The sequence below is a fragment of the Neoarius graeffei genome, chromosome 22, assembly GCF_027579695.1.
Source record: "Neoarius graeffei isolate fNeoGra1 chromosome 22, fNeoGra1.pri, whole genome shotgun sequence".
Taxonomy (NCBI): domain Eukaryota; kingdom Metazoa; phylum Chordata; class Actinopteri; order Siluriformes; family Ariidae; genus Neoarius; species Neoarius graeffei.
In genome coordinates this window covers 47,564,762-47,576,849 of record NC_083590.1, presented here as the reverse complement: position 1 = coordinate 47,576,849, position 12,088 = coordinate 47,564,762, and the positions used below count along the sequence as shown (strand labels likewise).

The 12,088-nt window shown below is 40.5% G+C and overlaps 1 protein-coding gene across 1 annotated transcript in view; it reads left to right on the top strand.

The window, feature by feature from the left end:
- LOC132870446 (sodium/hydrogen exchanger 3-like) overlaps positions 1–12,088 on the top strand; it is a 37,585-nt gene that overhangs the window by 21,966 nt on the left and 3,531 nt on the right. Inside the window, exons 2-13 of the mRNA XM_060904087.1 lie at positions 4,361–4,663; positions 4,783–4,943; positions 5,046–5,124; positions 5,256–5,433; positions 6,461–6,681; positions 6,832–7,034; positions 7,373–7,462; positions 7,576–7,646; positions 7,747–7,876; positions 8,000–8,154; positions 11,627–11,744; positions 11,835–12,008. Coding sequence (XP_060760070.1) covers positions 4,361–4,663; positions 4,783–4,943; positions 5,046–5,124; positions 5,256–5,433; positions 6,461–6,681; positions 6,832–7,034; positions 7,373–7,462; positions 7,576–7,646; positions 7,747–7,876; positions 8,000–8,154; positions 11,627–11,744; positions 11,835–12,008 — 1,883 coding nt within the window. The remainder of the gene's footprint in view (positions 1–4,360; positions 4,664–4,782; positions 4,944–5,045; positions 5,125–5,255; positions 5,434–6,460; positions 6,682–6,831; positions 7,035–7,372; positions 7,463–7,575; positions 7,647–7,746; positions 7,877–7,999; positions 8,155–11,626; positions 11,745–11,834; positions 12,009–12,088) is intronic.

Sequence of the window (12,088 nt, the reverse complement as noted above, 5' to 3'; positions counted from 1 at the left end):
GTTTGTTCAGGTCCAAATGCTCTGTAATAGGAGCTGCAGGGAGGGGCCCTGCAAAAGACTATCCTCATCCACCCCTCAAGCCAGTAAACTTAGGGGAAACACTGGATAAGAAATATGGAAGCTAAAAAAAACTTAGCAGCTGGCAAACATAGATGTGACAGATACATAATTAAATACAAAAATAAGCCATCAAATAGTACCACTGTATATCTGACTGAGATAAGGACATTTTGGTTATACTAGATATCTCATGAAAGGTATCAGTTATAAAGCTCTGTACGGTAAATCATTTCAGTGCAACAAAAATGTTTGGAAGTAAAAGGAAAGCATTATAATAGACTCACCCTTGTTATTAGTTTGGTATTATTTATTTGGTGGCAATCCTGTTCTCTCTCTCTCTCTCTCTCTCTCTCTCTCTCTCGCTCTCTCTCAGTGTGACTGGGGTATGTACAACAACAAGGCAGTGATTAACTCATTATGGCACCTTGAATAAGCTTAAATCTATCAAACAAAAGTACAGTGTTTTGTGTTCGTGACTGAATGATTGATATACATTAATCCCACACATGTTCAGTTTTGGGGCTACAATCTTTTAATTCTACTCCTTACCATGAATTAATCAAAGGCATTGGTGTAAGCATAGACCTTGAAATCTGTGTATTCTTCTGCTTTGAGACCGTAATTATTACAGGTGATCATATATGCAAACCATTTCACCCACTGCAGGCTCAGTAATGCTCTTGAGGCTGAATGAACACAAATCCCCACAGCCACACTCAAAAAGCTAGCGGAAAGTCTTCCTGTCAGAGTGGAGGTTATAAGAGCAAAGGAGGACTAAATCTGGAATGGGATGTTTAAAAAGCACATGTGGGTGTGATAGTCAGATGTCCACATACCTTTGGTTATATAGTGTAGACTGAATGCATGAAAATGCATCTCCGTTTTCACAGAAATGACACACAAATCGGGCGGCATGGTGGTGTAGCGGTTAGCACTGTCACCTCACAGCAAGAAGGTCCTGGGTTTGAGCCCAGCAGCCGGCGAGGGCCTTTCTGTGCGGAGTGTGCATGTTCTTCCCGTGTCCGCATGGGTTTCCTCCGGGTGCTCCGGTTTCCCCCACAGTCCAAAGACATGCAGGTTAGGTTAACTGGTGACTCTAAATTGACCGTAGGTGTGAATGTGAGTGTGAATGGTTGTCTGTGTCTATGTGTCAGCCCTGCGATGACCTGGCGACTTGTCCAGGGTGTACCCCGCCTCTCGCCCATAGGCTCCAGCTTGCCTGTGACCCTGTAGAACAGGATAAGCGGCTACAGATAATGGATGGATGGACGGATGGATGGACACATGAATCACACACCTGCATTCACCTACCAGTACTTGAAAGTCTGAATAATGGGAAAACTAAGAAATTAATCTAACACTGGTCAATATAGTTCTTGTAAATCCATTGATCAGTGTAGGCAGACCCTAAATCTGGAAGAAGTTCTACTTGATTCCAGATATTGTCTGATAAAAGTCATGGCCTAAAGGTTAGACAAGCAGCTTTGAGACCAAAATGTCACTGGTTCAATTTCTTGGACCAGCAGGAATGGCCGAAGTGCCCTTGAACAAGGCACTTAACCCCTAGCTGCTCCTCAGGCTGTCCACTATTGTGGGTCCTGTTGTACAATGGTGCTTGAAAGTTTGTGAACCCTTTAGAATTTTCTATGTTTCTGCATAAATATGACCGAAAACAACATCAGATTTTCACACAAGTCCTAAAAGTAGATAAAGAGAACCCAGTTAAACAAATGAGACAAAAATATTATACTTGCTCATTTATTTATTGAGGAAAATGATCCAATATTACATATCTGTGAGTGGCAAAAGTATGTGAACCTTTGCTTTCAGTATCTGGTGTGACACCGCCCCCCCCTTGTGCAGCAATAACTGCAACTAAACGTTTCCAGTAACTGTTGATCAGTCCTGCACACCGGCTTGGAGGAATTTTAGCCCATTCCTCCGTACAGAACAGCTTCAACTCTGGGATGTTGGTGGGTTTCCTCACATGAACTGCTCGCTTCAGGTCCTTCCACAATATTTCGATTGGATTAAGTTCAGGACTTTGACTGGGCCATTCCAAAACATTAACTTTATTCTTCTTTAACCATTCTTTGGTAGAACAACTTGTGTGCTTAGGGTCGTTGTCTTGCTGCATGACCCACCTTCTCTTGAGATTCAGTTCATAAACAGATGTCCTGACATTTTCCTTTAGAATTGACTGGTATAATTCAGAATTCATTGTTCCATCAATGATGGCAAGCCGTCCTGGCCCAGATGCAGCAAAACAGGCCCAAACCATGATACTACCACCACCATGTTTCACAGATGGGATAAGGTTCTTATGCTGGAATGCAGTGTTTTCCTTTCTCCAAACATAACGTTTTTCATTTAAACCAAAAAGTTCTATTTTGGTCTCATCCGTCCACAAAACATTTTTCCAATAGCCTTCTGGCTTATCCACATGATCTGTAGCAAACTGCAGACGAGCAGCAATGTTCTTTTTGGAGAGCAGTGGCTTTCTCCTTGCAACCCTGCCATGCACACCATTGTTGTTCGGTGTTCTCCTGATGGTGGACTCATGAACATTAACATTAGTCAATGTGAGAAAGGCCTTCAGTTGCTTAGAAGTTACCCTGGGGTCCTTTGTGGCCTTGCCGACTATTATACGCCTTGCTCTTGGAGTGATCTTTGTTGGTTGACCACTCTTGGGGAGGGTAACAATGGTCTTGAATTTCCTCCATTTGTACACAATCTGTCTGACTGTGGATTGGTGGTGTCCGAGCTCTTTAGTGATGGTTTTGTAACCTTTTCCAGCCTGATGAGAATCAACAATGCTTTTTCTGAGGTCCTCAGAAATCTCCTTTGTTCGTGCCATGATACACTTCCACAAACATGTGTTGTGAAGATCAGACCTTGATAGATCCCTGTTCTTTAAATAAAACAGGGTGCCCACTCACACCTGATTGTCATCCCATTGATTGAAAACACCTGACTCTAATTTCATCTCATCTCATTATCTCTAGCCACTTTATCCTGTTCTACAGGGTCGCAGGCAAGCTGGAGCCTATCCCAGCTGACTACGGGCGAAAGGCGGGGTACACCCTGGACAAGTCGCCAGGTCATCACAGGGCTGACACATAGACACAGACAACCATTCACACTCACATTCACACCTACGCTCAATTTAGAGTCACCAGTTAACCTAACCTGCATGTCTTTGGATTGTGGGGGAAACCGGAGCACCCAGAGGAAACCCACGCGGACACGGGGAGAACATGCAAACTCCACACAGAAAGGCCCTCGCCAGCCACGGGGCTCGAACCCGGACCTTCTTGCTGTGAGGTGACAGCGCTAACCACTACACCACCGTGCCGCCCCTGACTCTAATTTCTCCTTCAAATTAACTGATAATCCTAGAGGTTCACATACTTTTGCCACTCACAGATATGTAATATTGGATCATTTTCCTCAATAAATAAATGACCAAGTATAATATTTTTGTCTCATTTCTTTAACTGGATTCTCTTTATTTACTTTTAGGACTTGTGTGAAAATCTGATGATGTTTTAGGTCATATTTATGCAGAAATATAGAAAATTCTAAAGGGTTCACAAACTTTCAAGCACCACTGTATGTTGCTCTAGTTCCCATTTGTTTATAAAAGTGTCCCCATTCTCTCAGACCTCTCCCCAGACTGAGTCTAAGCTTCCTCTTTGGGGACAAGGGTATGTCACTGAATATAGCAGAGGTTATTTTATCTTGGGTTAATTTGTATTCACCAACTTATATCTTCCTTCAGCATGCGGTACATTTTGTAGTCTTTTGTCATTTGCCTACCCTCTTGGCTTGAACTAACTGTTATTTTCTTGACTTGTTTGATATTGATTATCTTAGAACTTTTCTCGACATGCATGTAGAAAGCCATTCTGGTGGGGTGTATTCTTCATCTTACATCAACTGTACAGTTCTGAATCCTTTGCCCAGGTGATAGCCATATCTTCAGTGTCTCCTGTCAGTGGCTGGCTAATGCCACTGACACAAAGATAACTCAAACAGCACTTTAGATTCATTCCAGGTTGATTCCAGATCTGGACATCCATGTTCTGGATTATTGGAAAACTCTGCGTGATGCTTAGATTTCTAGCAGCCCTATCTGCATTAAGGTAGTGTGTGTTACTTGGCAAGTGATGTGGTTCCCTTGTACAGTGAAACTTACTTTTGCGAACACAGAGAGATATGTATAAAGGGTGATAGATATTCTGTACAAATTATTCTCATTGATTTATAGAAATTAATCAGTTTCTCAATCTCTTTGCAGTGATACAAATGAATACCTGGCTCAAAAACTTTTTTCCTGAAAGTGGACTCCTGATCATCTGTGGTTTTATTCTGGGTGGTATCATCTGGGGTGCAGACAAGGTACAGACATTTTCGCTCACCCCAAGAAACTTCTTCTTCTACTTACTGCCACAGATCATCCTGGACGCGGGCTACTTCATGCCCAACAAGCTTTTCTTTAGCAACCTGGGTGCCATCCTAATTCATGCCATTATTGGGACAGTCTGGAACGCAGCTGCACTGGGGGTCACTCTCTGGGCCTGCTTTCTAGGAGGAGCTATGGGTATGGGGCATCTGAATGTTTTCTTAAAACCTCATAATACGCCTCATCTGATATAACTAATCTGGTAACATACAGTATGCAGTATAAGGATGCTTTGACCATTTGTATCTGCTTATCAGGTGATCTCCAGATTGGACTGTTGCAGTTTCTGCTATTTGGTAGCTTGATTGCTGCTGTAGATCCAGTGGCTGTGATTGCTGTGTTTGAGGAGGTCCATGTGAATGAAATACTGTTCATCTGGGTGTTTGGAGAGTCGCTGCTCAATGACGGAGTCACAGTGGTTAGTTCAGGCATTCAAGTTCTCACGGCTTAATACGTGACAGCTTTGTCGCTGTTTTTAATTTTGATGTTTTTCTCACTTTGGCTCATTCTCACTTAACAGGTGCTGTACAATGTTTTTGATGCCTTTGTGTCTCTGGGAGGGTCAAAGATTAATGCTGGTGAAATCATCAAAGGCATAGGTGTTGACAAAAACCTTAAAATCTGAACATTCTCATGCTCTGAAAATGTAACTATAGTCAATCATATTTGCTTTCCACACCCATTTCACCTCCCTCCCCACCTCTTTCTTTTTTTGTTTGTCTCTCCTCAGTCTCATTTTTCGTAGTGGCATTTGGAGGTTCATTGATTGGTGTTTTGTTTGCCATCATCATCTCACTGTTGACCAGATTTACAGGGAAAGTTCAGATCATTGAGGCTGGTTTCATCTTTGTGCTTGGTTATCTGTCCTACCTCACAGCCGAGATGCTTTCACTCTCTTCCATCCTTTCGTAAGAAAATATTCTTCACCAGCTTTTTGATATAATCAGCATATTTTTATTTATTTATTTGTTTGTGTGTGTGTGTGTGTGTGTGTGTGTGTGTGTGTGTGTGTGTGTGTGTGTGAAATGTCATGGGCAGCACACTGGGGTAGTGGTTAGCACTGTCGCCTCACAGCAAGAAGGTCCGGGTTCGAGCCCCGTGGCCGGCGAGGGCCTTTCTGTGCAGAGTTTGCATGTTCTCCCCGTGTCCGTGTGGGTTTCCTCCGGGTGCTCCGGTTTCCCCCACAGTCCAAAGACATGCAGGTTAGGTTAACTGGTGACTCTAAATTGACCGTAGGTGTGAATGTGAGTGTGAATGGTTGTCTGTGTCTATGTGTCAGCCCTGTGATGACCTGGCGACTTGTCCAGGGTGTACCCCGCCTTTCGCCCGTAGTCAGCTGGGATAGGCTCCAGCTTGCCTGCGACCCTGTAGAACAGGATAAGCAGCTACAGATAATGGATGGATGTCAAATGTCATAGTAAAGGATCTTATACAATTACTATGGAACTTAGAAGGTACAACCTTATGCTCAATGAGATGTAGGAGGCAACCTTTGCATTATTTCAAATAGCAGTGGCTGTTGTTGCATATCACTGACTTATTACCTCTGCCAGCTTTTGTTTTTGCCTCTGTTTGTTTGTTTACTTGTCTCTTCTCAATGTAACTCAAAAAGTAATGAACAGATTTTGATGAAATTTCAAAGAAAAGTGGGCCATGGGCCAAGGAACAAATGATTAGATTTTGAAGCAAATCTGGATATGTATGTGGAGCCAGGATTTTTTTTTTGCCTGTTTCCAACATAACGCAAAATGTAGTGAACAGATTTTGATGAAATTTGGTGTACAGCTTTAGTATTATCCTAGTTTCAAATGATTTGATATTGATGTTGATGATACATGATTTGGCAGAGGTATGCACTCTACTGATTGCCTTTCTAGTTTGACTTGTTTGATTTGTCTTTGGCACACCTTTAATACATAATTGTTCCTTTTACAGAATCACTTTCTTTGGTGTTTGTTGCCAAAAATATGTGAATGCAAACATGGATGAAAAGTCTGTTACAACAGTGCGGCATGTTATGAAAGTATTTGCAGTTGGCTCAGAGACTATGATCTTTGTCTTCTTGGGTATCACCGCCATCAACGATGTTTTATGGGTGTGGAATACTGGCTTTATTCTCATTACCTTGCTCTTTACACTAGTCTACAGATTTATTGGTGAGTTTTGTGGTTTATTTAAGGTTGAGTTCATCTGAAAGAAAGACAAAGGGATCTTTCTCTGAGTCTATAACTCAGTCAAATTACACATGACATCATGACCTTTTAATACCTTTCTCTCCAATGTCTGAATCTATGTTGAATCTCCAGGAGTTTTTATCTTGACCTGGATTCTAAATTGCTTTAGACTGGTTCCCATCGAGGTCATTGATCAGATAGTGATGAGTTTTGGTGGCCTGCGTGGGGCTGTGGCATATGGGTTGGCAGCTTCATTAGATGAGAACAAAATTAAAGAGAAGAACCTGTTGGTCAGCACGACACTCATTGTGGTGTACTTCACTGTTATACTTCAGGTACCACATTCATATCAACATCAGTATACAAAGTACACTATATGACCAAATGTATGTGGACACCTGACTGTTACACCCATATGTGCTTGTTCAATAGCATGGAATTAAAATGGTGTTACAAATCCCCCAGTCCCCGGAATGCTATGCTGGACCAGTTTTGGGGTCTGTTAGTTCCAGTTAATGGAAATTGTAATCCTACAGTATATAAAGACATTATTGACAATTGTGTTCTTCCAACTTTATGTTTGAGGAAGAACCACATATGAAAGTCATGGTCAGGCATCCACATATTTCTGGCATTTTGGCATCAGTTACACCATAATCTTTTGATTTCTCAGGGTCTCATTATGAAGCCTCTTGTCACATGGCTCAAAGTTAAGAGGGTAATGCCATCTGAACTGAAACTTATTGAGAAAGTGAACAACAGGGTAATTTGACCTATTGTACTCATACAACAGACAATAAAAACACAGAGACTCCATTTCAGAAACTCGACATGTACCAGTTTGACTGAACTTTAATGTATGTATTTCTGCCACAGGCATGTGAGCATATTCTGGCAGCAATGGAGGACATTTGTGGACGCATAGGAGATAACTGGTGGACCAGAGGGTGGGTGCTGGAATATTAGGATCTGGATATCATGATATCACTGCAACACTACTACTACAGTACTTTATGATTTATTTACTGACGTAATTTTTTTTTCCAGATGGAAGCGGTTTGAGGGGAAATACATCACTTGGTTTTTGATGAAGGCAGAAGCCAGGAAAAACCATGACTACCTTTTCAGCATCTTCCACAAACTTAATCTGGAGGATGCTGTTAATTATGTTACCGAGGTGTGAATTGGGATTACAAATAACCTGTTTCTTTTATTTCAGATATAATATTAATCTCTGTAAACAGGCCAATTAACCACTGCAGAAGAATGAAAGTCTCACTTAAATATTGCCTTGTTGCAGGGAGAAAAACGAGGATCTCTAGCTTTTCTGCGCAACAGTGAAGGCACTAATGTTAATTTCGAGAAAAAAATTGGTTTGGAGTTTTCTGGAATGATGCCTGACATCACATCTGAGTTAGATTATGGCACCGATAACGTCCCAATGACCTCTATCATGTGAGTGTACTGTATCTTTTTGATATATATGGTGCATGTAAACTCAGAGAAGCAATTTCCCCCACACATATGAAGAAATACACTCGAAAAAAATGTTGTTTAGCTTGTTGGGCCAACGTGACACAAATTGAGTTGGTAATGGGTGACACAGCATTCTGGCTTGGGGATGCAGACCGGAAAGGCAACAGCTACAACTGCAAGAAATACATGTTTTTGTTCACATTATTTTAAACTGTAATTTAGTTGAACCATTTGAAATGATATTTCTGTATCAACTAGACATCAATGTAGGCAATAACTTTTTAAAATGTGTTTGTCTTGAGAGCCAGTGATTGCCTGCTGGCAAAATGTATGCTGGTTAACATATTTGAGGGGATGAATATGGCTCAAGTATTATATTTTCAACAGTGAGAATTGTAAAGGTTTAATTCAATTACATAATCATATTTACATTTTGCAGTAAGGTAACTAATTATGAGCTGCTACGTAACTATTAATGTTTCTTCTAGCTAGTTATAAATTTCCTTGAGTTTTCTCTGGAACTTATACTGTATCATGTAATCGGCTAGTACTGGAGTCAAGTTAATTCGAGTCCTTTTGTTTGATATTAATCACTCATGATTTCAAAATGTATGAAGATATGATATTGAGTTGTCATGTAAGTCTGCATTTTATGCGAGGTATTTTTTTGCAGGGAAAAAAGGGCTTCCTGAATCTTCTTTTATGCTAATATGAAGTTTAACTAACAACTTGAGTGCGTATATCACATATATGTAGTCATATTTATCCATTTAAAAACAAACAAACCCATCAGCATACTGGGTTAGTATCTCTGGGTGAAAACAGCTCATGCTAGTTTCCCAAAATTGGGCTGTTTTTAGCCGAGCTGTGTTGAGGGTGTACAGTGCTGAGCGTAAATGAGTGCACCCCCTTTGAAAAGTAACATTTTAAACAATATCTCAATGAACACAAACAATTTCCAAAATGTTGACAAGACAAAGTTTTGAACAAAGAACATCTGTTTAACTTATAACGTGAAAGTAAGGTTAATAATATAACTTAGATTACACATTTTTCAGTTTTACTCAAAGTAGGGTGGTGCAAAAATGAGTACACCCCACAACAAAAACTTTGTATGGCCTCCATGATTTTTAATGACAGCATCAAGTCTTCTAGGCATGGAATGAAAAAGTTGGCGACATTTTGCAACATCAATCTTTTTCCATTCTTCAACAATGACCTCTTTGACTGGATGCTGGATGGAAAGCGATGCTCAACTTGTCTCTTCAGAATTCCCCAAAGAAAATAATTTCTTTCCACCACAAAGGTGAAGGCTACAAGAAGATCAGCAAAGCTTTACTTATCAGTCAGAATACTGTAGCAAAAGTGGTACAAAAATTTAAGAAAGATGGAACTGTAACCATCTCACAGAGACGTCCAGGTCGTCCACGGAAGTTAACACCTCGACAGGAGCGTCTTCTGATGAGAAGAGTTGAAGAAAATCAGCATGCAAGTTCACTGCAGTTATCTAAAGAAGTAGAAAGCCAAACTGGGGTGACTATTTCCCGTGACACAATACGGCGTACACTGCAGAGGAATGGCATGCATGGATGCCGTCCACAAAAGAAGCCTCTCCTAAAGCCCAGGCACAAAAAAGCCCACCTAGAGTTTGCCAGGGCCCATGCTGACAAAGATGAAGACTACTGGGACTCTATACTCTGGAGTGATGAGACCAAGATAAATGTTTTTGGAACTGATGGCTTCAAAACTGTATGGTGTCGCAAAGGTGAGGAATACAAAGAAAAATGCCTGGTGCCTACAGTGAAACATGGTGGTGGCAGTGTCCTTATGTGGGGCTGCATGAGTGCTGCTGGTGTCGGGGAGCTGCATTTCATTGATGGCATCATGAATTCACAGACGTATTGCTCTATACTGAAAGAGAAGATGCTACCATCACTCCGTGCCCTTGGTCATCGTGCACTTTTCCAACATGACTAAACACACATCTAAGGCCACTGTTGGATTTCTGAAGAAGAACAGGGTGAAAGTGATTCAGTGGCCAAGTATGTCTCCTGATCTGAACCCAATCGAACACCTATGGGGAATTCTGAAGAGACAAGTTGAGCATCGCTCTCCATCCAGCATCCAGTCACTAAAAGAGGTCATTGTTGAAGAATGGAAAAAGATTGATGTTGCAAAATGTCGCCAACTTGTTCATTCCATGCCTAGAAGACTTGGTGCCGTCATTAAAAATCATGGAGGCCAGACAAAGTACTAGATGTAGTAGTTTTTGTTGTGGGGTATACTCATTTTTGCACCACTCTAATTTGAGTAAAACTGAAAAATGTGTAATCTAAGTTATATTTTTAACCTTATTTTCAGGTTATAAGTTAAACAGATGTTATATTAAACTTTGTCTTGTCAACATTTTGGAAATTGTTTTTGTTCATTGAAATATTGTTTAAAATTTTACTTTTTAAAGGGGGTGCACTCATTTACGCTCAGCACTGTATGTTTCTTCTTTTTCTTTTTAAATGCAATATGACATAGTATGAGAAAAGTACAGCTTCACTTCCATTACCCTTAAAGTGCCATTCCACCATTGGATGTATTCTTTGGCATAAAATACAATATATTTTATGACAACATGACTAGACAGAGAAATCTTTTAGCTTCAAAATGATATATCAAACAATTTTTTGACAACGACAAGTATATTAATTTTGCGACCAAAGTCACCTACCCTTTTAATTTCCGCGCGGTAGTGAAACGTGATGTCATCGGCAGGTTCCCCTTCTTGTGTATCACATGTCGGTCTATTTTTAGACCAGGAAACCCCCAAAGTGAGAGAGTCATTTCTCCTCGTATATGGGGGCCACAAAAATTGCGAAAAATTTTGAGTTAATCTTTCAGTTAGCTAGATTTATTGGTATTAGCTAGATTTATTGGTATTATTTTTATCGCGTTCTATCCACCATTGCCGATAATATGTGCCACGTCACACGTCAGGTGGTACACAAGAAGGGGAACCTGCCGATGACCTCACGCGCGGAAATTAAAAGGGTAGGTGACTTTAGTCGCAAAATTAATATACTTGTCGTTGTCAAAAAATTATGTTTGATATATCATTTTGAAGCTAAAAGATTTCTCTGTCTAGTGATACCATTTATATATGTTGTCAAAATATATTGTATTTTATGCCAAAGAATACATCCAATGGTGGAATGGCACTTTAAGGTCACGTCCTCAGATCTGAGAGCGTAAATAGTCACCTGCATGCTTGAGAGCGACAGTAATGAGAGTGAAAAAAAGTAAACATTGGAGTGTTTATGAAAGACACGCCACTATACATTCATTGTTGCCTTACAGAGGTTAAACTGCCTCTTATAACCTTGAAAAAGTGTCTTCATTAGTGACGCACAAAATCCACAAACAAAATGTATACAGTACATTTGTTCTTTTTTCCATCCAGACAGGACACCGTTCCTTCAGTGTCTCTGAACATTCATGAGCAAAATAAGAAAGCCATCAATGAGGACATCAATGCCCACCACTTACTGCAGCAGCATCTGTACAAGAGCAGAAAAAATGTAGGTCGATCATCCAAAAAAGATCAGACGCACTTGTCTATCCAGAAATCTCAATTCCATAAACTAATATATTTACATTTATTTCCACAGCACTGCCACAGGTACAGCCGTAGTGACTTCACCATCAACCAGAGTGAAGATGAGGTACAGGAGATCTTCCAGAGAACCATGAGAAGTCGCCTGGAATCGTTCAAATCTGCTAAGATGGGGCTCACTCCAGCCAAGAAAATCACAAAGCATTTCAAGAAAGAGACAAACCAGAAAGTGAGAGCTCTTTCAGAACAAAGGCTTATAAAAACATAGACCAAAATCTGCTATTACTTATATACAGCCAGAAGTTTGTG